Source organism: Argopecten irradians, chromosome 1 (assembly GCF_041381155.1).
Source record: "Argopecten irradians isolate NY chromosome 1, Ai_NY, whole genome shotgun sequence".
Lineage (NCBI taxonomy): Eukaryota > Metazoa > Mollusca > Bivalvia > Pectinida > Pectinidae > Argopecten > Argopecten irradians.
Window position 1 is genome coordinate 51,869,414 of NC_091134.1, and position 27,812 is coordinate 51,897,225.

The 27,812-nt window shown below is 33.3% G+C and overlaps 2 protein-coding genes across 6 annotated transcripts in view; one reads left to right on the forward strand and one right to left on the reverse strand.

The window, feature by feature from the left end:
- The window catches only part of LOC138332586 (uncharacterized), a 65,763-nt gene extending 64,292 nt beyond the window's left edge, over nucleotides 1-1,471 (reverse strand). For both annotated transcript variants that reach the window (XM_069280594.1, XM_069280589.1), the window contains exon 1: nucleotides 1,338-1,471. The gene's annotated coding sequence lies outside the window, so the exon portion shown is untranslated. The remainder of the gene's footprint in view (nucleotides 1-1,337) is intronic.
- Nucleotides 691-27,812, forward strand: part of LOC138332601 (uncharacterized) — a 338,301-nt gene continuing 311,179 nt past the window's right edge. The window contains exons 1-6 of one of the 4 annotated variants that reach the window (XM_069280637.1): nucleotides 691-772; nucleotides 5,002-5,073; nucleotides 5,533-5,595; nucleotides 14,071-14,249; nucleotides 14,486-14,548; nucleotides 14,796-15,799. In XM_069280637.1, the coding sequence (XP_069136738.1) occupies nucleotides 14,090-14,249; nucleotides 14,486-14,548; nucleotides 14,796-15,010 (438 nt within the window). In that variant the 5' untranslated portion in view covers nucleotides 691-772; nucleotides 5,002-5,073; nucleotides 5,533-5,595; nucleotides 14,071-14,089 and the 3' untranslated portion in view covers nucleotides 15,011-15,799. Of the gene's footprint in view, nucleotides 773-5,001; nucleotides 5,074-5,532; nucleotides 5,596-9,708; nucleotides 9,868-10,714; nucleotides 11,451-14,070; nucleotides 14,250-14,485; nucleotides 14,549-14,795; nucleotides 15,800-27,812 lie in introns of those variants that run through there. The other 3 variants (XM_069280630.1, XM_069280644.1, XM_069280617.1) reach the window with 3 other exon arrangements.

Consider the following 27,812-nt stretch of genomic DNA (forward strand, 5'->3'; position numbering starts at 1 on the left):
TTGGATTTTGAAAACGGTCGCCTTTAGGTCGAAACAATTACATGTCAAAATCTATATGAGTGATTTTATCACCTCAACGGAAACAACATGCAGAAAACCATCCAGGAAAAAGACATAGGAGTAACTATAGACTCGGAATTAACTTTTGATGAACACATATCAGAAAAAGTAAAGAAAGCAAATTCTATGTTCGCACTTCTCAGAGGAACTTTCCAGTTTAAGGATAAAGAGTTATTTATTCCCCTATACAAATGTTTAGTAAGATCCCAGCTCGATTATGCCAGTCCTGTGTGGGAACCACATCTAAAAAAACATATTGAAAAAATAGAGGGTGTTCAAAGAAGAGCAACTGGATGTCTCCCAGAAATGAAAAAACATGACCTACCAAGACAGGTTGAAGAAACTAAATTTACCAACGCTAGCCTTCAGGAGAATCAGGGGAGATATGATAGAACTATATAAGATAACAAGTCATTTCTACGATAAAGAATGTTTCAATGCCATATTACTTTGGAAAGATGCATCAGACCGCAAAAGTACTAGAGGACATACGAAAAAAATATTCCCAAAACGATCAACAACATCTTATCTTATAGTGTATACTAAAATGTAGCTCCAGTACTAGTGTGCGTATCGCTGGGGAATCCCCGCGCCGTTCATGGCTATAAATAGCTCCCTATAATTGTATATAAATGTAGTTCTAATGCTACGTGTTATCTAAGGTTTTGACGATTCACACCAAACATAACGACGATGGAGTTTGCATTTACTTGTAAGTATAACGTTAGTTTGTTACCGTCTGAGATTTTCTAAGCAATGTCAGCCCTTGGCCTTACTGTATGTGTGGACTCTTATTTTTAGCCGTAGTCATAAAGAATGCAAAAACACTTATGAAATATTAAATTAAATTAGATTAAATCTGTTGCTTAACTTTAAAAACAAATCTTACTAGAAATATATTTATTTGCAATATAGGCTTCAATGTCCAATAGTAAGTTAGGCCTACAACGACATGCGGGACTATCATTTTATTTTAATTCTTAAAATAGCATCACGGAAATTCCCTCTCCCAAATTTAGAACTTAAGTAACAAAACGATGAAATTGTATGCGTTTTCACGTCTTCAAATATCATATACGAATTAAATTACTGCCAAACTGTTATATAAATGATAAAATGGCAAATTATGTAAATTATTTCCACTGACTTGCATGTAAGCAGCGACACCGACAAATGCTTTGTTTACACGACCTCGTGATCGTGGCCTAGTCTACGATTTCCACAAATGATGCAATAATCTATGCTTCTCTTTCTTCGAACTAGTCATGTGTACATACCATAAAATACCAAGAAATTCTGTTCCAATTTTCACGTATCGACTCCCGTGATTTATATTTATCTTCCAGACTGACGTGTACACTCTACGTACATGTACATTGTACGGTCTAATGTTCAGTTCAACACAGTTCAAACGCTGTTTTGAGGCGCCAAAGGGGCACTCATAATCCGTGGCGTGCCATCTTAATTCGTTAGCCACGAACCACGTGGAGTGTAACGTAATCAGAAGCCTTGCAATTGACTAACGAATATGGTGGTGTGCTTGCGCAAAACATGATCTGACAAAAAATGTTGCCAGATAAAAAAAAAACGAACACACTGATACACGTGATGAAGCATTTTTTGAGATATGGGTGCTGTCGGTAAAATCGTTGTAATTCAAATTATTTTATTTTTACAGCCCATCAGTACAAAATACAATAGTATTACTGACAAATCAGGCACTACACTAAAGCCGTGTAGAGAGGACAGGTACATGTACACATGTATAATAAATAGGCCTACATAGAGAATGGACAGTTTTTATTTCATGGCAATAAATTGCTCCTTATTTGGTTAGCCTCGTAAATATAATTGCTTAACATAAACAAAACTTTCAAATTAGTTCAGCTTAGCAATTGTATCATTTTATACACAAATGTTTTGTTTTCCCAATAATATAGCTCAATTCGAAATTTTGAATGAATAAAAAATGGTATTCATTTTCAACATCACCAGAGTTACAGATCCTGCAAAATTGCTCATCTCTAACTATATTTCTATATCTTCCTGAGTCAATATTTAGCGAGTGAGCTGATAATCTCAACCTAGTAAGGGCAATTCTATTACCCTTATAAATATATTTACTCAAATAAAACTGTAATGATGATCCATCAACTAAATGTCTGTACAGGTGACATTTCGGGGAGTTCTTTAGTAAAGCATACATACTTTTGGAGCGCATTGGTAAAAATTCTTTGCTTAATATATGGCAAATCTACAGAATATTGTTTTGGTTTAACCATACATAACCAAGACCAAGTGAAAAAATCTTATCTTTCACAAAAGTTACCCAATTCAAAACACTATTACGTTTAGGCAACAACATTAACTCCTAGTAAGCTGTACTAAGAAGACAAGTACTATATACTTTTCAAAAGTTTTAACCAGCACTTAATCACATTATAATAGTGTGTATACACTAAAGGAAATCTACCTAATTCAAAAGATATCATTATATTTACTTTCTGAGTGTTTCGTCACTATATGAATCAACCAAATGACGAAAAAAAATTCTATGAATAAATTATGAATACAACGATTCTCGTGCATCGATCAGCTGATTTCAAACATCACGCCAGTTTCATATCAATAAAAAAACAGTCCCCCACAATATTTTAATATATTATATTCAATGTGTTGTTTCTTGACATAGAATCAACTAAGGTTTACTATAAGACAATCAAATTTTATTTTAACTATATTTCTTGTTCATCGTTAGTCATTTGCAATAAAAGGTCGACGGGAAGGCGGAAGCTTGAAAACGCGACGTTGTGGAACGACTTTGTCATCCAGCAGTTCCATTAAATCTCGTTTCTCGTTGTATATGGGTGTCATAATTTTAAATATAATATAATAATCTTTCAATAATTTTTATTTTCATAAATTATTCTAATGTAAGCATATGGATTGAATGTATTTTTTCTAATTTTCATAGCGGCTATGAATAGCAGAAGCTGTCTACATGTACATATCCCGTGGAGCTCTAACGCCCGTGATATTGTGTTAGTGTACAAAAAATTGTTATTTTGTTATAAAGTGGATATTTTAACACATAAAATCATTTTACAAAATTCCAGTTGCACTTTCTCAATCTCAGTTCCATTAATCAGCACTCGCATACGTTTATTAAATATCGAGGGACGATATATATATATATCCAAAATAGTGACAAATACTGACTACATCACGATTAAGTTTAAAACTCGTAATATAGTATTAAAAGCTAAGTGATACAAATCAATTGTTATACTGTGCCGCTGGGCATTTCCACAAAAATATAAGTCATAATTGTACATCGATGACCCATATCAGTACATTTGTAGATATACATCGTAAATATGTTGTGTAGAACATACATTATAACAAAAATACACTAAGTGGTAGACATTTATAGATAAGTATATAAAAGGAGTCATCATCAAATATATTCAATAAATATTGACCTACTTTCATGGCTACTTTCAGAAACAAAATAAAATGTACATGTACATTATATATCAGCTTTAACTTATAGGTGTTGCGCCTATTCATACGATTGATACAAAGGTACTACATAATGTACATATAAGATGCGATTATTTCACATATTGTGTATGTTGATCTAAATGTAGAAACATAACTGTGACAAAAGGCTGTATTTAACACCATTAACAGAAAATTAAAATTGATTTGTTTGTCTATTCAACACCAATCTGATTAAAATACATATCACCATTAGATACACTACATAGTGTATAATGGTTATCTGTATTTTACCAATCTGATTAAAATACATATCACCATTAGATACACTACATAGTGTATAATGGTTATCTGTATTTTAATCAGATTGATTCAACACCAGACGATTTGGAAGGAGTGTGATCCTGCATCCTATTTTTATGATATGGGAATGCCATATTCTAAATATAGAAATCTAAATATATATATATTTACATTCTGAGTGTTTCGTCACTATATGAATCAAGCAACTGACGAAAACAAACATTTGCCTATGAAAACACTATATATTGAAAGTTAAAAACACATAAATCTTAATTGAAGTGAAAGCAAAAATCACAGGTGTCATTTTTTTACGAATACCCAATATTTATGATTTACATTTTGTATTTATTATGGATTATATATGATGACAGCACACAACTGTACGGCTTCATGTAAACACGCCATGCAAAATGTATGATAAATGTTCTTGTAAAATGACTTAATGTGAGTTCAAATAAATGAAGAAACGATTGATTTACAAATTATGAAACAAATCTTCAACAAAAAAATATACTACTAACTAGGTTTTGGTATACTCGCATGTTCTTCGCAGTTTCCAGACCTTTCTCGTGCAGCGGATATATCGTCATGTCTATACATAATATATCATACGGGTTATTTCACCATGACCTTGCTTCTACTCCAACAATGTTAGAGGTATAGCACGACGAGACATTTTTGATCATTACGTCGTGTTGATATTGCCTATCAGAAGTTTCTCAATGTCGAGCGTCTAATGTTATTGAATAAGATGCATTTACTGTTTTAGGGATGGATATATGATTTTCCTACGTATATTTGTTTACATATAAAATCGAAACTAGTGCAGGATAAATCAATGTTCAGTCCATTAAATAAACAATATTTCTATAATTCTATTACTAATTGAAACGTCTGAAAAAGCATGACAGAAAGTAACACAGTGTAAGGTTACAACCATGCACCCACCTCAACCCGATCGATTATATCACATTTTAGTGGACATGTATTAAAAGATCCACGAGTACACAGCAATTTTAATTGTTAAATGAAGAATATAATTAATGCATGTCGTAACGGACGAGCATCAAACTATGATGTCATCGACCCACTGTAAGCTGTCCTACATTATATGTGTACATTGTGTTTTATGTTCAGTACACCTACCGGGAACACATGCCTGAAGAACACCGGGTTTATTTTATAGTGAGGCTTCTTACTAAACCTCCGGTATGTATATATATATATCACTTGTCTGTGTTATTTAATCAAGTATTCAAATGTTGCTTTATTTGCTGTATAAATAACTTTTTCACGCCTTAATGTCATAACTTTTAAAAACATTTTAGCTCAACTGGTCTGAGAACGCAGATGAGACTTATTAATCCTGGGGATAATTTAATAAATGCAATAAATTCAACATTTACAGAAATAAGATTTTGAATGTTAAATTACATTACATTAAATGATTTTTCAATGAAAGTTTTAAATGTCAGCTAAAGCATACTTTTGGGGACTATTAATTTAATACACAATCTTCCCTAGAATAAAGAGGACTCAATCCGATGATATGTATCAATATATGTTCTAGAGATAATTGATTTTATTATATAACTACGATAACTTCATCTGCATTACACTGATTGACAAGATGTCAACTTAAAATTCTTTATTTAATTCGTGTTACAGTATCACAATTATTGTAGCGATCGTAGTCGGAATTCACATCGATTGGTGTACCAAGGAGAATTCGTGAGTATATGTACAACAAATGTATCATATCTTCTAAATGTCTTTTCCACATTAGGAGTATCAATTAGATGTAATTATAAACACAGATATTTGTTTATATAGCTATACATATATTAGCTGAAATGCATTGAGCTGTAAATAAGGAGATTCATATATTAACCAATATTGTTAACTATTTTTTCTTTCGTTGCATTTGATGAATGTTGCGGCATGTGTACCAGTTTCAATAATAAATCTAAATATAAAGAGGCAAAATAATTTCCATAATGTAAGTTATTTTGATATAACAAAGACGTATCTAGCTTTGCAAGCAGTTTCTGTCAATATTAAGTTAAACTGTGTGAACGATCTGTTGAACTGATCAGCTCAATCTCCTCTTGTGACCGGAAAGATCCAACACATGTTGTGTCAATCCGAACTAGCAGGTACATGTAACGTTTAGATTTTAAGACAACAAATCTCTTTCATAAGGAATAGTTATCTTTTTTATAATACTTACCCCAGTTAAGCATATATTAAATGTCCTCCTAAACCACGTGTGTATATACTTCGTTTCTAAGGGTCGACTCGTTTCTATGCAAATGATACCATATGATTGGTTACAACACACACCAAAATGGCATGACGTACTATAAATTCACTGTTATAGTCAGAGAGCCCTTGTATTAGAGAAAACAAGCAAATAAGTAAAATAGTTTTACTCAAAGTTAAATGCATGTCTATAAAGCGTTAAATAAGGTCTGTTATAAAAGCAGATAAAGTGATATCGTTAGTAGACCGGGTACATATATATTCACTCTAGTCTATAAATAGATACCTTGGAAATACCCTGAGAGCTACAAGAATATAGGCCGTTTTCGTTCATAAATTCGGCCAACCGGTTAAAGTAATTATTTCAATCAAAAATCCTGACGGACTTGCAGTTTTTTATACAGACCTGTCAATGCTCGTCTGAAAACAATATAAAATCGCCAGATCCGTCATTAATTCATAAACGAACAACTAGTCCAACCAGTCGAACCGTATAATAAAAATCGACCTACTTATCATTTGGTTTATTGTTAATCGTGAAATATACCTTTAACTACCTAATTACTACTACGTTATATCTAGATAGAAGTGTGGAACATATCAACGACTTTCTGTTCGTTCGTTAAGATAAAAAAAAACAGTCCATATATCATACACATACTTCTGTAACGGTTTACACATGAATACCAATTTCCCGCTTGTAACAACGTACCCGGGTGTGTGTCCATTCGAGCAGTGTTACATTTATATTGTACATTTGTATGTGCTATTGGTGACGCTGGACTGCTCAAACATGCAGAGAATATACTCTGAATACCATTAAATGTGTTCTACAAATAACTATGCTTACCTTACATTGTATACTACCGATTTCACCGCTACATGAACGCTTCTCGTCTTTTCCAACATTAATACAGTGCTTTCTAAGAATTTGGGATATAACACTAACACGTGACTTGATTTTGAATTTGTATTTTCAAATTGCAGTATGCCATTGGATGACAGAGATCATGATCTCTATATATTTTCTCTATATATACAGTATTACACTTAAAAGTACATGTATCTATAGAGCTAAACGCTTTGTTTGGATACAACTTAGTAAATAGATTAGTTCGTCCTTACTTGATCATCGCTGTTAATAGGACGTTAATTAATCAAACAAACAAACAAGATTATTCATGATAAAATTGATATTAACTTCTTTTATTCTTGCAAATTCATATTCTTGCAAATTCAGCGAGTATACTCAGAGTATAGTCTTTATTTTTAACAACGCTTGCTTGATTGTTTGTAGATGTAATTATGTTTTCTGACTTATCATGCCAACAGTCATATTTTTGTAATCTGGTGGCATGATAATAACTTTTCTAACTCATTAATATTGTTAGATGTGATATCTAAACCAGTTACAAATACATGGTCAGCACACACATACAATGCACATATAATTATCTTTTAAACGACTATATTTAAACGATATTATATGCACAGGTTTATGCATGTGTATCATTTTATCTTATACAATTACATGTACATGGTAACCAGTGATCTAGTTCAATAAGCACACCACAGTTATTAATGTATTTAAGGATTAACTTGAATAGATTTTTTATGTTATGGAGATATAACACAAAAATCTGAGTGTACTCTAAATAAACCGCGAAGCGGTTGATGATGAGAGTACACTCAGATTTTTGTGTTATATCTCCATAACATAAAAAATCTATTCAAATTAATCCTTATAATTCAATTTACTAAAGATAATCTCTTCAACATTTAAGATTCATTTTGGGACTCTTTTGTCTATGAAGTTATTACGCCGTCATCTCAGCCAATCAGAAGCGACGTTACAAACCGCGACGCCATTTTTTCCTTTATGGGCTGATAAAGTAAATTGTTAAGCCAATGAAAATGCTCGTAACAAGCAAAATTGAATTATTATTTAATGTGCATGATAATTAAATTAGTCAAAACTATCCACTATGCAATAACACTATCGTACGCTATAGACAGACGTGGTATACTGGTGAATTCAGTCATTTCTCACAGTAGAATCAAGGTTAAAATTAATTGATAGGTTATTTTACAGGATTCTGTTTATGATACGGCTGTTCTAACGATCTACATATGTACAATTTCACATCCAGCAAAATCAAGCCTCATACAGGGCCATGGAGCAGTTTTTTTACCTGAAACTCTCGTGGGTTTTCTTCTATAGATTTATTTGACTAAATGAGGACATTCTTTAGAAACTGCAATCACTTTGTCACCGAAACGCAATATTTATAGATTTGTTGCATGAAGCATAGAAGATCCAAATCACTTTTGATACTCAAAACGGAGCTTTCGACGCTATATTTGCTTCGCATAGCAAGACACTTTCGACCCCCTGTGTTTAGCAACACTTCATGTTACAATTTGTAATCAAATTCCGAAATTTAAAGTATTTATTTTCGTCAACAAGACGATAAATAATGATAACATGAACACACTATCGTTTAACCTAAGCGTCATTTGAGCAGGTAATTTCTATTATTTTTTTTTCATTTTCAAAAGATTGAAAAAAACATTTTCTATTGAAAACCAAAGGTCATATATGAAGCGAATCCATTCATATTTGATAAATAAGCAGATGTACATATATATATATATATTAAGCCGTCTCAGTGGTATCTATAAATAAACCTATCGGTCACGTGGTTTCCTCACATTGAATAAGTTATATTTTAAATGTTCGTCCGTTACATTTTAAACATTTTACTTAACAACCTGGTCGGATAAAATCCTAAACTCAGTAATATTTATAAAACGAAAATTATTTCAGGTAACATATCTGAAATGATCAAACTTTAGCAAATAGAAATATTCATGATACGTTACAACTACTTGTACACTGTTTGTAGTTGATATCCAAGAAATACCCTGTTCATAGAGACAAGATACATTTTATAATGAACTAAATTGTATAAATGAGAAGCGAAACTCAACAAAACTTTGTCATAAAGGTGGTATGATCTATCAGGATATTACCAAACATGTTATAATGAGTTGTAACTTTATTAGCAATACTAGGGATAAATTTTGGATGATTATAGCCAATATGTTTAGATGATCTAACTTTCACTCAGTACATTCATTACCTGAAGATGAAATTATATATTAACTGCTTGGAAGCGAATTTGAATTTTGATTACAGAAGAATGATTTAGAAGTTTTCAGAATTGCCTTTGTTATAAATATTTACGAAGTGTTCTCTCATATTAACTGATCTTTAGTATTGTGATTGCATAATGTAAACGAGGTTATTTAGTCACCAAGAGACGTAAAGGTAAGCATTTGTTAATGTCTTACACGGATTTATTTATAGAAACAACAAATAAAACTCATTTAACTTTACACAAAATTTCTTTTTAAAATAGCTTATCTTCTCATTTGTTATACAGTAATACTGTAATTTGATACACATTTTAAACATAATCATGAACCAAAAGTAGATGAAGCGAAAGTATTCACCTTTTTATACCAATGAAGTTTGTGTTCGTCATTTCCAAATATAGCAGATTTGTTTCAGTGATATTGTATACTCGTTGGTAAATACAATGTATGTGGTTCAGTACGCTATTGCATTAGGTACATATATACACGACTATGCACATTTGTAAGTGCCTTACATGGATCTAATTATACTTCGAATTTCGAAGTCGACTTTGGACATTTGAACATTACAATCAAATTAAGGTAAATATGGCTTATTTATAATTGAACATGCTACTTTAGTTTCAGTGATATCGTATACTCGTTTATAATTATGTGGTTGAACACGCTATGGCATGAAGTATTTTTGTACACGACTATAAACATTTGTAAGTGCCTTACATGGATCTATTTATAGAACCAGCTAATAAAACTCGTTTTTTATTACAGCAAATTTCTGTTTGAAATAGCTTATCTTCTGATTTGGTTATTATATATCTTTTCGTTTGTTCATATAAGTGATGGAATGCATTTTGAAAAAATAAAGTCAAAATAATATAAATTCAATACATTTGGTTAACATATTGTCTATGCATCAGCTTCTACACAAACGGTTTCAATTTGATGAATGTCCTAGAATATTTAAACATTACTTTAGGACTGTCTTATATGAATATATTTGTTATACAGTTTTACAGTAACTGGATACAATAAACATAACCCAAAGCAAATGAAGCTAAAATACTCACCCTTCCTGCTTGATTCTAACAATGTACTTTGCATTTCCATATATAGCGTGATGAAATCGTCGGAATACTGGGAATTAGGATTGCCCACCGCGAAAATATTTCAGGCACAAGTGGAAAAATATGTTAGTGTAAAACGCAAAAATAAAAACATCTTTAAAATATAAATGAACATATATGTTGTGATAATGTAATTATAAAATGCTGTAAATATTGGCCATTTGTGAAAAGAGTCAAAGACTCAAAGTGATATCCATGTGGAATAAAGTCAATTATTATTTTTATTATTCAATTGTCTATATCATTTATTTATAATGCATTCATAATGAAGAAATCTAGAGCAGCTAATTAATATGTCACATGGATTATTCACATAATCATAGAAGTTCGCCCGTTATGATAATTGTACACTGTTCGGATTTCATACAAGAATTATTTTCGGACGAAATCCAAACCCAGTAATATTTAGAGGATCAAATAAACTCTGTATCCAGTAGAGTTGATAGCAGCTTATTGTCTAAAGCGGAGGTGTGTATGTCATAATGCATGGCTATTATTATGTAACTTAAAATCTATACAACAGCCTTTATTTAGTGGAATTTCATGTTCCCAGTTTCCATTTTAATATTTGCCGTTTTTAAATTTCATGTTGAAGCCATTGCCAACTTCTGCCATTCATATTAAGAAAAACTGTATTCAAATAGATGAAGTATAGTACTCTCAGTGCATTTAGGCTTTATTGAAATTTCTGGAGACCCCATTTGGCTTCGTAACTAGATTATTTGATTGAACCATACGTAGAAAAATAAAAGGACGTCAATCGGACCACTTTTCAAGTGTGTTGGAAGCGATTTAATGAATGTTATGATATTCTCCCACACACAACTTTCGATCCCCCCTATTTTCCAGCTACCCCTATCTAAATACAACACAACAAATTTCATGCACACGCTCTGCGCCTAAAGTATATAATAGGAAATTCCCGCTTTTCTGCAAAACGCGGAAGTTCGGACGGTCTATTAATAGATTAACATATGATGATGAAATGATCGCCACAATCTGGTGAATATTGATAGGACTTCACAGAATAAGGTATACCAGGTAAGTTTGTAACTGTTCTTGTCATGATCATATATTACATATTTCCAAATGTTGCTTTAGCTATAAAAATCTTCATTCCTAAATACATTTTTAACATTAAGCAAAGAAAAACCATGTTAGCTTAGCTCGTTAGTCATTTATGAATAAGTATAGCCTTGCATAATCTCCCTTTTTATGAACTAGGGCTTCGAGTTGATTGAATCTTCAATGGGTCGAGTTATCACTATTTCTACACAAGGTATCTAACTGAATGACATCATACCTATATCAAACATATCAAACACATCTAACTGTATGACATCGCCGTTATATCAAACACATCTCTAACTGTATGACAACGCCGTTATATCAAACACATCTCTAACTGTATGACATCGCCGTTATATCAAACACATCTAACTGTATGACATCGCCGTTATATCAAACACATCTCTAACTGTATGACATCGCCGTTATATCAAACACATCTCTAACTGTATGACATCATACCTATATCAAACATATCAAACACATATCAAACACATCTCTAACTGTATGACAACGCCGTTATATCAAACACATCTAACTGTATGACAACGCCGTTATATCAAACACATCTAACTGTATGACAACGCCGTTATCAAACACATCTAAATATATGACATCGCCGTCATATTAAACACATCTAAATGTATGACATAGCCGTTATATCAAACACACTAACTCCACAGTACTGCCGGTATATGAATAGCAAATCATTACATACATAATATACATGGCATCAAATTATATCGGAAATAAAAATGGTGTTTTCGTTAGGAGCATATTGTTTTCATACGCTGATAATTTAATTTATAATTTTGATAATATATATTATCATATCTCACTTTCATTTAGAATGTTCTGATTTGATTAAACTTGATTACATGACATTGAATAAGTTAGATATTTCATCGGAATTGGAAGGCGAGGGAAATAACCTATTGTCGGCTTCTCACGTGACCGGAAATTGACGTCTGCAACGTCATCCAAAAATGGCAACCCTGTTGCTTATTTTTCTTTTGTTATTTCTTATTTTATTTATTTAGTTATTTATTTTTTGCAGCCCGACGAAGTTAGCAACGTTGTTGGGAAATATCTTTATGAGTTCTTTTACCAGACATTTAGATAGCTTGTTGATTTAACACATTTATGGATTTGTTGTATTGTGTTCGGTATAATAAAAAAAAGAGCTGATTTTTTTACTAATTATCACAAAAACGCTTATAATCAGAAATAGCCAAATTGAACAGGCGATTTATTAAATTTTGAACCTCTACCATATAATGATGCTATCAATATCGTATGACTATAAGTGTAAGTCAATGATACATTTCAGAGAAATTGTTTATAGTAAAGTCGCCATATTGACCCCTTTTGGCCCCGCTTTCAGGTCCCCGTGGGGTCAGCCAACTTGCGAAATTTTGAACCCCCATATAAAAGGAAAAGACAATATTCTGGCAAATGCTTTATCCAGCATTTGAATGTTACTTGATTTTTCAAGGAAGTTTCCTTTTCAAGAAAACCTGCTTTTCTTTAAGGAGGGGTGTGTTATGTATTACACTTATTACATCTAGTTGTTAAATAAGGGGCATAATCCTTTAGCTATATTATCAATACATCCTATACAGTTCATATCATTAATTTAGGTTATAGAACTTTCTAGAATATTATCATGTATAAACATACATGTTTCTAAAAATGTTGATTCTAGCTATTGTAAACCATCTCTGTATAATATTGTATATATAATTTGATCGTGTTTTGGTTATTCTTGCTTGTAACAAATTCTAGATGTGTTCCTCAACAGAGAGCCATAATTGTAATTTTCAGAAACATCAACGGGCATTGTTGATACAGTAGCGTAGGAAGATGAAACGTAATGGAGGAGGAGGGCAAAGGTCCTTAATATTTTGTCAAATGGGCATTTTTAGAACATTTAAGTCGGCGAAAATGGGGAGGGGGCAAAAAGACATGTTTGCCCGTTCCACAGGACGGGGAGGCAATCCCCTCCCCATCCCACTACCCTCTAACCCCGTTTCCTTCGCCCCTGTGTTATATCTCAAGTATAAAAACAATCTACCAGCGCATGTGTTACAGCGTTGTAAACATTTGCTGCTATAGCCAATTGTCAGATGAATGGACAAACAACTTTACATAAAATAACAGTTCTAGAGACACATATGCCTTAAGTTTATATTCATTTAAAATATCAATACCAATAAATAATTCAATTTTGCTTGTAACAAATATTTACATTGGCTTAAAAATTACTTTATCATCGCATAAAGCAAAAACATTGCGTCGCCGTTTTTAACGTCGCTTCTGATTGGCTGACATACATCGGCGAAATTATTTTACAGAACAAAAGTCTCAAAATGAATTTGGAATTTTGAATAAGCTATTTTTTTTATTAATCTATTCAAATTTATCTAAAGTAGTATCTCTGAATAGTTGGTCTATATCTTAGACCTTATCAATATTCTCCTGTATTCCTTAAACGGAAATGGGACACCCATTTCTAGATGAAACAATAGATAGATCCAGACTGCTATCATACATCACAAATTGGCTTAGTAAGGTTTCCATTAATATATTTCAGGGCTTCCAAACACAATAAAATGGCGTCGAACCAGTCGCATTTAGCGGAAAGCCCTGAACTATTGACTGTAATGGAGGCTCTCAGTCCCAACCAAGGTATAGCTGTTGAAAGTGTGTTCGTAAATGGATGCACCATGAAAGAAATAATGAAGGCGATTACCATCTTCAAAACTACCAAAGGCAAGTATTGATATACGTTTCTGTTATTTACACCTTGCGCAGAAGATGGCGTTGAATATTTAAGAAAAATATTGTAGTAGAAAAGACGGGGAAAAAATCATTATAGCCGAAGCTATTAGAATTACCTTCCTCTCGCACTCGATGATAGGACGACAGTTTTATTAAAGCGTCTTACAATATAACGACCAGCTTACTTTCAAAATTATGCTAATGTATTATTGTTTTTCTCTAAACAGGTCACGGGGATTTCAGTGGACCAGACCTGATGGATATCATTTTGAGTATAAGAGAGAACGTTGGTACGAGTTAATTTGTCTGATAAAATTACCGTGTATATCCTGCTGGTTGAATGTGGTGCAAATTTTCGAGCGCGTTTTTTCTCAAGTTTTACAATGGTAACCACTTTCACATATTCTAAATGTACAAGTGTAATGTTGAATAGTATCATGGATATCGACATTACTATTAAACTAGGTAATTTATTTCGCCTAAAAGTGCCAGCTGTAAAACACTAAATATCTAAGAAAAAGATCATTATTTTTATAGAAAACGGCAGTGGTGCAGACGATGATGTTGACTCTGACGATGGAAAAGATGTCAATGACGATAAAGAAAACACTGCACCGGGATTTTCCGCCAAAACAAAGGGAAAAAGTTGCTATGTTTGCTGCATATCTACAAGGCCTATGTCGGGCAGTATGATGTGTGACCAGTGCAAAGCTGCCTTCGTTGGGAAACGAAGACGATACATCACAATGTAGAGCTGATGTTCGCTCCAAGTTTTATTCCCCAAATCATCTGGGTTTTTTAGCCCACCATCTGACTTTTAACCCACCATCGTCAGATGGTGGGCTAACAAAATCGCCTTTCGTCCGTGGTCCGTCGTCCGTCCGTAAACAATGCTTGATACTGCTATTTCTCAGAAAGTACTCTAGGGATCTGTCTCAAATTTCATATGTAGGTTCCCCTAAGGCACAGTGTCAAGCAGATTTTCAAACTGATCGGAAAAACAATATGGCCGCCAGGCAGCTATCAAGGATTTTTGCAGTTGATGTTTGTTACCGCTATTTCTCAGAAAGTACTCTAGGGATCTGTCTCAAATTTCCTATATAGGTTAACGTTCCCCTAGGGCCCTAGGAGTGTCGTGCAGATTTTCAGACTGATCGGAAAACAATATGGCCGCCAGGCAGCCATCTAAGATTTTGGCAGTTGATGTTTGTTACCAGTTTTTCTCAGAAAGTACTCTAGGGATCAGTCTCAAATTTCATATGTAGGTCCCCTAAGGCCTAGGTGTGTCCTACTGATTTTGAGACTGATCGGAATAACAATATAGCCGCCAGCTGCAGGCAGTCATCTTGGATTTAGGTCATTGATGTTTGTTACCGCTATTTCTCAGAAAGTACTCAAGGGATAAGTCTCAAATTTCATATGTAGGTTTCCCTAGAGCCCTAAGAGTGTCATGCAGATTTTCAGACTGAATGTGAAAATAATATGGCCGCCAGGTAGTCATCATGGATTTTGGCAGTTGATGTTTGTTACCGCTATTTCTCAGAAAGAGTCATCATGGATTTTGGCAGTTGATGTTTGTTACCGCTATTTCTCAGAAAGTACTAAAGGGGCCTGTCTCAATTTCATTTGTAGGTTTGCATAGGGCACACGGAGTGTCATGCTGATTTTGTGTCTGATCGGAATAACAATATGGCCGCAAGACAGCCATCTTGGATTTTGGCAGTTGATGATTGTTACCACTATTTATCAGAAAGCACTCAAGGGATCTTTCTCAAATTTCATCAAATTTCATATGTAGGTTCCCCTAAGGCCCTAGGAGTATCATGCAGATTTTCAGACTGATCGGTAAAAACAAATTGGCCGCCAGGCAGACATTTTGGTTTTCATATGTAGGTTTCCCTAGGACCCTAGAAGTACCATACTGATTTTGAGACTGATCGGAAAAACAATATGGCCGCTAAAAGGCTATCTTGGATTTTGATAGTTGAGGTTTGTCACCGCTATTTCTCAGAAAGTAACAAAGACATCATGTAGGTCCCCCTATGGCCCTAGTTTCGCATATTTAATTTTGGGATCAATCGGTAAACAAGATAGCCACCAGGCAACCATCTCTGATTGTGAAATTTAAAGTTTGTTACCGCTTTTTCTCAGAAAGTACTGAATGGATCGTTCTTATATTTTCATGTAGGCTCTTCTAGAGCCCTAGTTCTGCCTATTGCATTTTGGGACCAATCGGTCAACAAGATATGGCCGACCACCATCTTGGATTTTGATAGTTTAAAATTTGAAAAGCAGAAAAAAGAAGTTTAACTTTGAAAAGCAGAAAACAGAAGATTAAGTTTGAAAAGCAGAGAAAAGACCCCTCTTTCATTTGTCAGACATAGATCAATCTTTGGTGGGCGCCAAGTTCCCTCTGGGATCTCTTGTTTTAATTTTTGTACAAATCTCTCCATTTTGACTACATGCACCAAATGTGCAGAGGGCAGAGAAAAAAAGGTCTGTATAGCCAGATGGTCTTTATACACAGGTTAAAATGTGATGAAATTGGTCATTTGGGCCCCTACAAAGTGGTCTAATTATCGGATAGTCATTATACAGAGGTGGTGGGTGGGGTAGGTTTTACTGTATATGTTTCATTGTATGAGTCATTGTACATCATAATAATTGACCAAAAGGCTTAAGGTTGTGGTAACACTATTTTACGATGAAATATTTGTATGCAAAATATAACTCCAAATGGAAAATGAATTCTTTAACCAAAAAAGTTTAGGAGATCATCTTAAAGTTAAACGAATAGTTCATCTTATATTAATATTGATGGAATTTGGACATTTTCTTGATTTAACATCGAAGACATTTTTATAATCTTTTAACAAGTACAAAATGTGAAAAATGGTGTATATCTGTATGGAACAAAATCTAACAAAATACTGAATGTATTGTTATACACGTTTTTCTATGACAGACTGTAAGTTTACCTAACAAAATGATATACATTTACATAGTTAAACTGCAAGTGGATTTCCCTTTTCATTGGAACAGATAATACTTGTAAATCAGAATGGGAAATGTCATGAAGAATATTATAATTATGGTGGCTTGGAACTGGTCTCGTAGTTTTCGAAAGTGTACTTCACTTTTTAACAAAACTGATTTTTATACAGTCTACATGTTTGTATTTGTCAATATTATACCTTTGATATGCTTACATTATTTAAGAAATGAACTCCTCGGACAAATTAAAGTTTTAATTAAACTTGTTCCCAGTGTGCTAAAACGTTTTGGTTCGAGGCTTGACAGGATTTTTCAAATAATAGTACTCCTAATGTGTCTCATAAGCTAAAAGTAAGTCACTGTCACTCCATTAAAGAAAATCTTGGTCAACTTATGCATCGACGGGATACTACAACATGTAATTATGCAGTATAGTTTTAGTGATCAAACCGATGATGCAACAATCAACTGCATCAAATTAGGGCATATTGTTTTATAATTTCTGAACAACAAGACTTTTGAAAGAAAAGTTCAAAATCAGAAGTAATCCACCATGTATGGGTTTTTTTCCATATTGAAATTCACTTTTTTACTATAGATATGTACATTCTCAATACGTAATGAGGACAATATCACTTAGCTACATGTAGGTCAAATGATGATCTCATATATAGGTTAGTAGTTTGTGACAAAAATACATTTCATGACTGCGAACCATGGATGCCGGTTTTCAATACAATAGTATGATTAAAAAGAAGCTGTTTTTCTATGATTATTTATTGAACTAAATTATTGTTTAATCTGGTTACCTCTACCTGGGTGTACAGGTACATACGGCACTGTAAACCAACATTATTTCGCGGCTTCTAAATTTGGCGATTTTAGTATGAACTCAAGGTCGTAGATTAATTTTCGCGGATTCAAAACCTGAATTGAAATATCTTTCAAAAGTATTAAAGTAAATAATAATCCATGGATATAAAATCTCACGAAAAAAAACAAATCTCGAAAATAAAAAGTAAATCGCACGCGAACAAAATTTGGTTTGCAGTAATTAAAATAGATTTAATATAATATCAAGTTCTTGATGGCGATATACCTTAAATGTACTTTTTTACGCACAAAATCGGTTTTTAGTATATATCACCCATGAAGTGTTTATATTTACAACCTCGAACAAATAATTGTAAGTGCCTTACATGGATCTATTTATAGAAATAATTTTCAAAAAAATATCATTTTACTATAGACATACTTTCGTTTTGAAATAACTTATCTCCTCTCTTCGTTATTGTATTCCTTATTTCGTAAAATTGATGAAATGCAATTATAACACGAAAAAATAACTATATATAGTCAACCTATCTTAATTCCAATGCATTTAGTTTACATGTAATCTGTGTCTATAGCATCAGCTCCTAATTTTGATGAATATAATTTTGATGAATATTCTATAATATTTAAAGATTATTTCATGAATCTTTTATATGGATATATAATATGTTATACAGTTGTACAGTAACTGGATACAATAAACCTAGATATTAACCCAAAGTAAATGAAGCTAAAATACTCACCCTTCCTGCTTGATTCTAATCGTGTTTATTTATGTCTGTCATTTCCAAATATAGCATGATGACACTGACACGAATACTGTAATTTAATTGATTGTCGCGGCGACTTATTATTAGTTTCGCCTGTTAGTCTCACATTGTTGTACTGTACTTCTGATTGAAATGTTTTCGCCGTGATTAATCCTCGCGACTTTTAATTGCTCGCGAGACACGTGAAATTAAATCGCACACGAAAATAAGTTGATTCCAAGTAATCGTTTGTGTCAATGTCATCATCCTATACATGGAAATTACGAATACAAACTTGATTGGTATCAAACAGAAAGGGTGAGTATTTTCATTTCAACTTAACATTTTTATACATGTAAACAAACAAATATAAATGGATGAGATAATGGTTAGAATCACTTAGATACTTAGAAGCCTACATGTGAGACGAGCTTCCAGATGGCGTTATTGAAATTAAGGATCAATATATGCACTACCTGCCTGTTATCCAATCCTTTTGTTGTTCAATAAAATATTTTGAATTGAATTGAAAGAAAAGTATTAAACCCTAGCAATAGAGGTCCGAGAGACTAGATTCAAAGGGGTCAAATTAATGAACTATATTTTCTCAAATTAATAGAACAAATAATTCCCAATAAATTTTACTGTTGTAAAGGTCCTTAAAATATCTTTTATGGCCATGCTGCATTCAGTCGGATTAAACCAGCTGTTTAATACGCTTAAGCTATGAAGTGCATTGAGGAGCTAGTTTTAATCAGATTGTTATGTTTAAAGGAGACTTTTATTTGTCTTTCAAAACGCTATTTGTAGTTTCTGATACCCATTTCCCATTACAGATGTTACTTTTTCCTTTTTAAAGCTTGATTTGTTATGCTTTGATTCAAACTAAATCAGCATTGATTATATTTTTGTCATTTGTCACATTGGCAAAAATGTGTTTGTTTTATCTCTACCATTTGTTTTATCTCTACCATACGATATATTATATTGTATTCCGTATTTGCATTTTAACGACATGTGTTTGCGAGCGTAACGTCATACGTATCGACGTGAATTGCACTCACAAAAGATGACGTAAGAATGGATACCTAACCGCAAGGGAGTTAACTATGTAACATGCAAAGACGGAGCATATGCACAATGATTTTTGTATGCTCTGTTATAAATTTGCACCATGGATTTTATGTTTGATCTACGATTATTATGCACAATGAGTTGTATGTATACTCTATGATATTGTATATATACATAATGAGTTTTATGTTTGCTCTGTTATTGATATGCACAATGAGTTTTATGCATGGTCTACGTTGAAAATATTTGCACTTTTATTTAATATACCTGAACATATATTCGAAGATTATGTAATATTATAAATACTGTAAATATGTCACTTTATTGCTGACCACTCAACGTCATGTCGATGTGGAATAAAAGTCAATGTTTATTGTCGGTGTTCAATGATCAATATTATCTATTTAGACTACATTCATAATTCATCAACGAAGAAATCTAGAGTCGATAATTAATTTCCCCAAACGATGCGGGTGTTGTTTTTTTGATAAATTTTGTCCGCACGGTTTCGCAGAAGCCACTTGTTGGTTTGCGGGGAAACTTATGTAAAACTACATGAACAGGCTGTCGTACTCTATGGAATATGGAAATAGTCTTTGGCTACACACACTCAAAGACTCTACATTGATGTTACACACATAATACAGAGCATTTAGTTGTAAATGTAACGGGCGAACTATAGTTTTCACAGTGATCGAATTCCCTACATCCTTCAGATGTCATAGAGTCTTAAATTTGAGCAGGGCCGCATCAGATAATTATTGAAATAAAATCCTGCAACTTAAAATACAACTACACACGGTGTGAGTGAGAGGAGAGTGTGTGTATGTGTGGTTGGGCGGTGAGGGTGAGGGTGTGTGTGTTAGTGGTGGTGGGAGAGGGGACAAGTGGTGAAAATATATATATATATATATATAAACTTCAAAACATTAGAAAAATAATATCTCTTGCTTCTTCCGTAGTTTACTGGAGTCGGTGTATTAGCATAGCATTGAAACACTCCAGATAGCTAGTAGTTTTGACATACTGTGACGTCATATTTTGGAATTTACATATAGTGGGACGATATCGTATCGACAGGACATGGATAAATAAAGAGGACACATTCACATGTTCACTACATACAAAACCTTTCATATCCAGTCCATTCACTGACTAAATCTTTCATATCCAGTCCACTCACTGACTAAACCTTTCATATCCAGTCCACTCACTGACTAAACATTTCATATCCAGTCCACTCACTGGCTAAACCTTTCATAATCGGTCCATTCACTGACGAAATCTTTCATATCCAGTCCATTCACTGACTAAACCTTTCATATCCAGTCCATTCACTGACTAAACCTTCCATCATCCAGTCCACTCACTGACTAAACCTTTCATATCCAGTCCATTCACTGACTAAACCTTCATATCCATATCATCATGACTAACCTTTCATATCCAGTCCATCACTGACTAAACCTTCATTCCATCATCACTGACTAACCTTCATCCAGTCACTCTGACTAACCTTTCATATCCAGTCCATCACTGACTAAACCTTTCATATCCAGTCCATCACTGACTAAACCTTTCATATCCAGTCCATTCACTGACTAAACCTTTCATATCCAGTCCATTCACTGACTAAACCTTTCATATCCAGTCCATTCACTGACTAAACCTTTCATATCCAGTCCACTCACTGACTAAACCTTTCATATCCAGTCCACTCACTGACTAAACCTTTCATATCCAGTCCATTCACTGACTAAACCTTTCATATCCAGTCCATTCACTGACTAAACCTTTCATATCCAGTCCATTCACTGACTAAACCTTTCATATCCAGTCCACTCACTGACTAAACCTTTCATATCCAGTCCACTCACTGACTAAACCTTTCATATCCAGTCCACTCACTGACTAAACCTTTCATATCCAGTCCATTCACTGACTAAACCTTTCATATCCAGTCCATCACTGACTAAACCTTTCATATCCAGTCCACTCACTGACTAAACCTTTCATATCCAGTCCACTCACTGACTAAACCTTTCATATCCAGTCCATCACTGACAAAACCTTTCATATCCAGTCATCACTCACTGACTAAACCTTTCATATCCAGTCCACTCACTGACTAAACCTTTCATATCCAGTCCATTCACTGACTAAACCTTTCATATCCAGTCCATTCACTGACTAAACCTTTCATATCCAGTCCATTCACTGACTAAACCTTTCATATCCAGTCCATTCACTGACTAAACCTTTCATATCCAGTCCACTCACTGACTAAACCTTTCATATCCAGTCCATTCACTGACTAAACCTTTCATATCCAGTCCATTCACTGACTAAACCTTTCATATCCAGTCCATTCACTGACTAAACCTTTCATATCCAGTCCATTCACTGACTAAACCTTTCATATCCAGTCCATTCACTGACTAAACCTTTCATATCCAGTCCATTCACTGACTAAACCTTTCATATCCAATCCATTCACTGACTAAACATTTCATATCCAGTCCACTCACTGACTAAACCTTTCATATCCAGTCCATTCACTGACTAAACCTTTCATATCCAGTCCATTCACTGACTAAACCTTTCATATCCAGTCCACTCACTGACTAAACCTTTCATATCCAGTCCATTCACTGACTAAACCTTTCATATCCAGTCCACTCACTGACTAAACCTTTCATATCCAGTCCACTCACTGACTAAACCTTTATATCCAGTCCACTCATCACTGACTAAACCTTTCATATCCAGTCCATTCACTGACTAAACCTTTCATATCCAGTCCACTCACTGACTAAACCTTTCATATCCAGTCCACTCACTGACTAAAACCTTTCATCAACCTTTCATATCCAGTCCACTCACTGACTAAACATTTCATATCCAGTCCATTCACTGACTAAAACTTTTATATCCAGTCCACTCACTGACTAAACCTTTCATATCCAGTCCAATTACTGACTAAAACTTAGGTTAATATTTATCTGTTTTTAATGATTATTTATTTGAATGCTGCTTTTGAATTGCGATTACGTTTTCAATCTTTATCAACATGAGGTAAAATAATTACAATGTGTATGCTTATATTGATTGCAATGGGCGGAAGTTTCCCCGAAGTGTAGGGTGGGGACAATTGTGATGAAAATGATATTAATTTAAAAATCAATAAATTCTGACTACCAGATATGGTAGCGTCAAATACGTACTCTTTATTGATTGAGGGTCACTTCTTAAAACAATGATAATGTTTTAATCATTGTTAATTTCATGACCCCAAAATATCAGATTAATTGAACTATAGATTATATAGTGACACGGATGTTGTCCACTATTTGTTCAATTTCTATAGAAAAGGAATCAACTTTGTTAGAAGAATCCTCATGATTGTTCCTAAGACGACCTTCAGGATTTCCAGTGTAAGTCATAATTTAACTTAAAGCAGACACATTTTAATTTAAAAAGTGTCCTTATCAACATAAAATAAGTTTTCCAAAATTATTTGAAAATGCAGCCCTTTAATAATTAAATTATCATTTTAATCAGATATCATTCCTCCGTTTTTTCTCATTGTGAAAGCTTTCTTGATTACACTTTTAGCTGAAGGACAAATTAACATTCGAACGTACCGAATGTAGAACATCTATAAATAGATTCGATGTCAGCAATACCACACGTATATACCGGCCTCATTGTTCGGTTTTCATTTTCTTTAAATTACAAATACATATGTATCTACACGTTTGTTTAGTAGCGAGACTTTTCAGGATGGATAATAGCCAGGGATGTTTCTTGACGAAATAATGCTTTACAATTTTCTACTATTAATAAAAACGATCAATCCCATTTTCCCGCCTGGGAAATGCGAGGGTTTATACACAAAGTGTGTAGAGTATTTATGTGTTAAAGAGATCGTACATTGTGTGGTTACAAGATACATCTACAAACATATATAAAAATACCGTAATTTCATGTTAACTGTATCATTACCTGTTTTAAACGCTGGGTGATCATAGTCTCTTTCAATGTCGATGATACCTGGTTTTCCCAGATTAACATTAGAAGAAAAAGTAGAACATGTGACTGTTATTTAAAACTGAGTTACATACATGTTTGACAAGATGACTGTTGGATTAAGGTCTTTAATCAGTGACAAAAAACTGTTTTTTAAACTTTTCATAGGCATTATGTATATGCAAACAACATATCTTAAGAAGTTGTACATGTACATTCCCCATATTACATGGTCATTGCTTTGGTCATTCAAACCAGAAATTAAGCAGATTGGCGTTTGTTTTTGTGGGTTTTTCTTAAAGACATATATGTATACATGTATATATTTCGTTACTTTAGAGAATTTTTGAAATATTTTTTTTTTAAAGATAGCGTTTATGAAACAATTTCATTCATATTTTACAGGTATACATGAGAGTTATATATAGGATGTGTTCGCCCGTTACAAACAACACGCTCCATTATATAAAGCCCAATGTAGGGACACGAGTATGAGATATGATTGCGTTCGGACTAGTTATCACATTTCGTGTTCTATATTTTGTCCAGTATAGCTAGATTGATGTATTTAGGTAAGTACATGTATATATATCTATATTTACTTTAATGCAAATGTTGCTTTCGTTATTTCTCATTACATTCGGTATCATCATTAGTAAAAATATTTTAGATATTAGATTGCAGGTTAGATCACCATAGAATATGTTAGTGATGTCGAATTTTTTTTTAAATCAATAACGCTGTGATCAGCGAAATGCTTGATATTTTAACAGTGTTTTTAAGTGATACTATGTTTAATTCCATCCTAATTAGTTCTTATTATATTCGCAAATTTATCACAGTTGATTAAAATGGCCATTACTAGTTATTTACATTCCCGGTGTGTGTTCACCATAGAACGTTACCAACGGAATTTGACAGTCCTTTTTTATGAATATTATTCATAGGAATATATAGACGGTGAATGAGATCAACGTACTAATTTCATATTTTGTAAATTAGTTAATTCCAAAGATTTAAAAAAATACAAAAAATATATAATTTCAACTTGTAAATGTTTGAAATATCTCACTGAATAAAAACCCAATGTAGAATATGTTGTGGTGTTGCGGAAGACACAGATTCCCGCGAAATCTGGATCTGTTGTTACACTATTCAATCAGTTCTCAGGCTGTTCCAACCGTACGTATAGCGTCAGATAAGTAACAAATATCATGTTGCTATTATAACTATTCTTATGAAAACCTATCGAAATGTAGATATAAGAAATAGTTGTTATTTTTCGTTGTTTTCCGGTGTGTGAACGACATTACTTTGAAACATATTCCAACATGACTCGCTGACGCTTGACTAGTTTTATATGCTTGTCATGGCTGTGACGTTATCGTCAACTAGTGACACAGCTTTATCCTAACTAATTACACTGTCTTCATTTATCTTAACTAGTAACATGGTTGTCACTTTTAAAGATATTTACGTGTAAATAGTCTTCATATTACATTAACTGCTTGTATGGCAGTCACTGTATCTTAATTGAGTACTCATTTGACAATGATTAAGATAGCATGTTAAAATCTAGAATTGATGAATGAGTGAACTACCTATAATCCAATTGTGTATGTAGTTAACCCGAATACTTAAATGTCAACCCATACAAAAGTGTTGGAAAGGGAAAGCTTACGTTTCCTGAGTTAAACACACTACATTACAGCTACAATAACATAACTGTATAGAGAAAACATTGAACACAAAATGACGTTCGGACATTCTTTAAATAACCTAGCACATATTTTGGCCATTCGCGTGTTCGTACATAGCGGCTCACGTTCGGACTCCGATTACATTGAGGTTCGCCGTAGTGGTGCTCGTCCTCCTAGCTAATACACCAACGATTTCGTTCGGACTGCCTTGCGCACCTGTATATAACCTATTCAAGTTATCCACTGGATATTCCTTAACCGTCTACAGATTGAAGCACATGTAAGTAATTTCCGTGATGATGATTAATTATCTATATTCAAATGTCGCTTTTTGAGGGTTTTCACGTAAAACTATATAGGTTGTAAGACCAATTTAGCTAGTTACACTTGGTACTTTTAATTAGCTATAGATACCAAACATGATATCCGAATAATCTGTAGTAGCATAGTTTGCTCTACGTACATGAAACTAGCTAGGCTGGTCAAAGGCCTTCATTTTTGTTAAGGTCATCACTTTTTTGCTATATAGCATTATGATCTTTACTTATCCAAACTCAGAACAATTAAAATAATACTAGGTTGGTACATATCCATCACTTTTATCTTTAAACCACGTACTGTTACATTGTATCTTAATTTATGTCTACAGGGTAGTTATTTTATTCAGCAATTTGTTCCCCACCACCACTATTTTAACTAGTGAATGATGCTCCACCATAGTGTTTGCTTTTGCTGACTGCACAGTCAGTACCTCATTCTATATAGGGCATAGGGATAAAGTAATTATGTTAAACACTTAAATTCTAATGTAGAATAAGAAATCAATCTTTTTAATCATGGTAATAGTGTAAAGTTAGTATTTTTGTTGCTGAAGAAAAATAATAATACGTCTGTTCCTGCTTTCAATAAAAAAAACATTGGCGGTGTAGCACCTGTAATGGTCACCGTTCTAAATTCTTAATCTTCACTGTAGTAGTTTGAGGTCGTCAATATTGTAAGTAGTTACATGATCGTCATCATATCATCTAATTACTCGCTATATACATAATGTACAGTTTTACTTGATAATATTCACCACCTTTTAGCATGTTTTCTGCCTAGTTATATCTTAAATGTTCATTTAGATTGTAATTTGATCATCTTTGTGTGTCAACTAGTTGCGAGGGTAGTAATTCAACTAAGTATATTCAAGGCCATCTGTGTATCCATGTTAGTACATTAAGTTGTTAATCAGAGTCAATCTACGACGAGAAGATAAATGCTAAAAACGTTTCGACAAGGCAAATTCTGACACAATAAAAATCCAACCATGCGAGCAACTTGTTGACATGCAGATATGGACTAGCATATATGTAAGCTTGATTTCTAGTCATGTGGCATTGTTGTTAAGCCTAACTGATGACATGCAGACTTTTATGCTTCCTAAAAGTGCCTTTTGTTACTCGATGGACATCATCGCGTTTGAGATACTGAAATCCTGTTCTGTTATGCCAAGTGACATTATTGCAATATGATGTATATGGAATCTTATACAAGGAAAATGATAAAAGCGTTTCTGGGGACACTGACATTAAGGTTTTACGCTTATGTACGCGTTACACACACTATAAAATTGCATTAATTGAAAACTATGATGGTTATCATTCTAGTAGTAAATATCTGCAATAATAGCAAGCATCGTGTCTTTACAAAAAGCATTTTAGATGGACATCGTTTTGAAAATTATTTTCTTCAACCTTAAAAGTAAGTTTGATCTACTATACTTCGTAAAGTTTTAGAGAAGTACACGTTATTATCTTATTTTCTAAGACTCTTTTAACTTTATCCTGTGTGATGGAATAATTGTGACCATGTTAATGCGTAGAATAGATACTATGATGTCAAAATACATAGAAAGCAGTAATACTGACATGGACAATGAAACTAGTGAACACTTAACAAAGAAGGGGAAAGGGTAATAATACTGAGACAATAAACATAACCCATGTTGAATAAAAGCAAAAACATAATACGATAATATTAATGGTATGATTATAAATGATTCTTAACACACACACTCACACACGCACACACACATATAGATTTATCGAGGAAGTTTGTTTTATCACAAGATTTCATTCTGCCTTTACAGATCAATAGACTAACCCAAAAGCTGAAGATAAAAAAGCAAACGG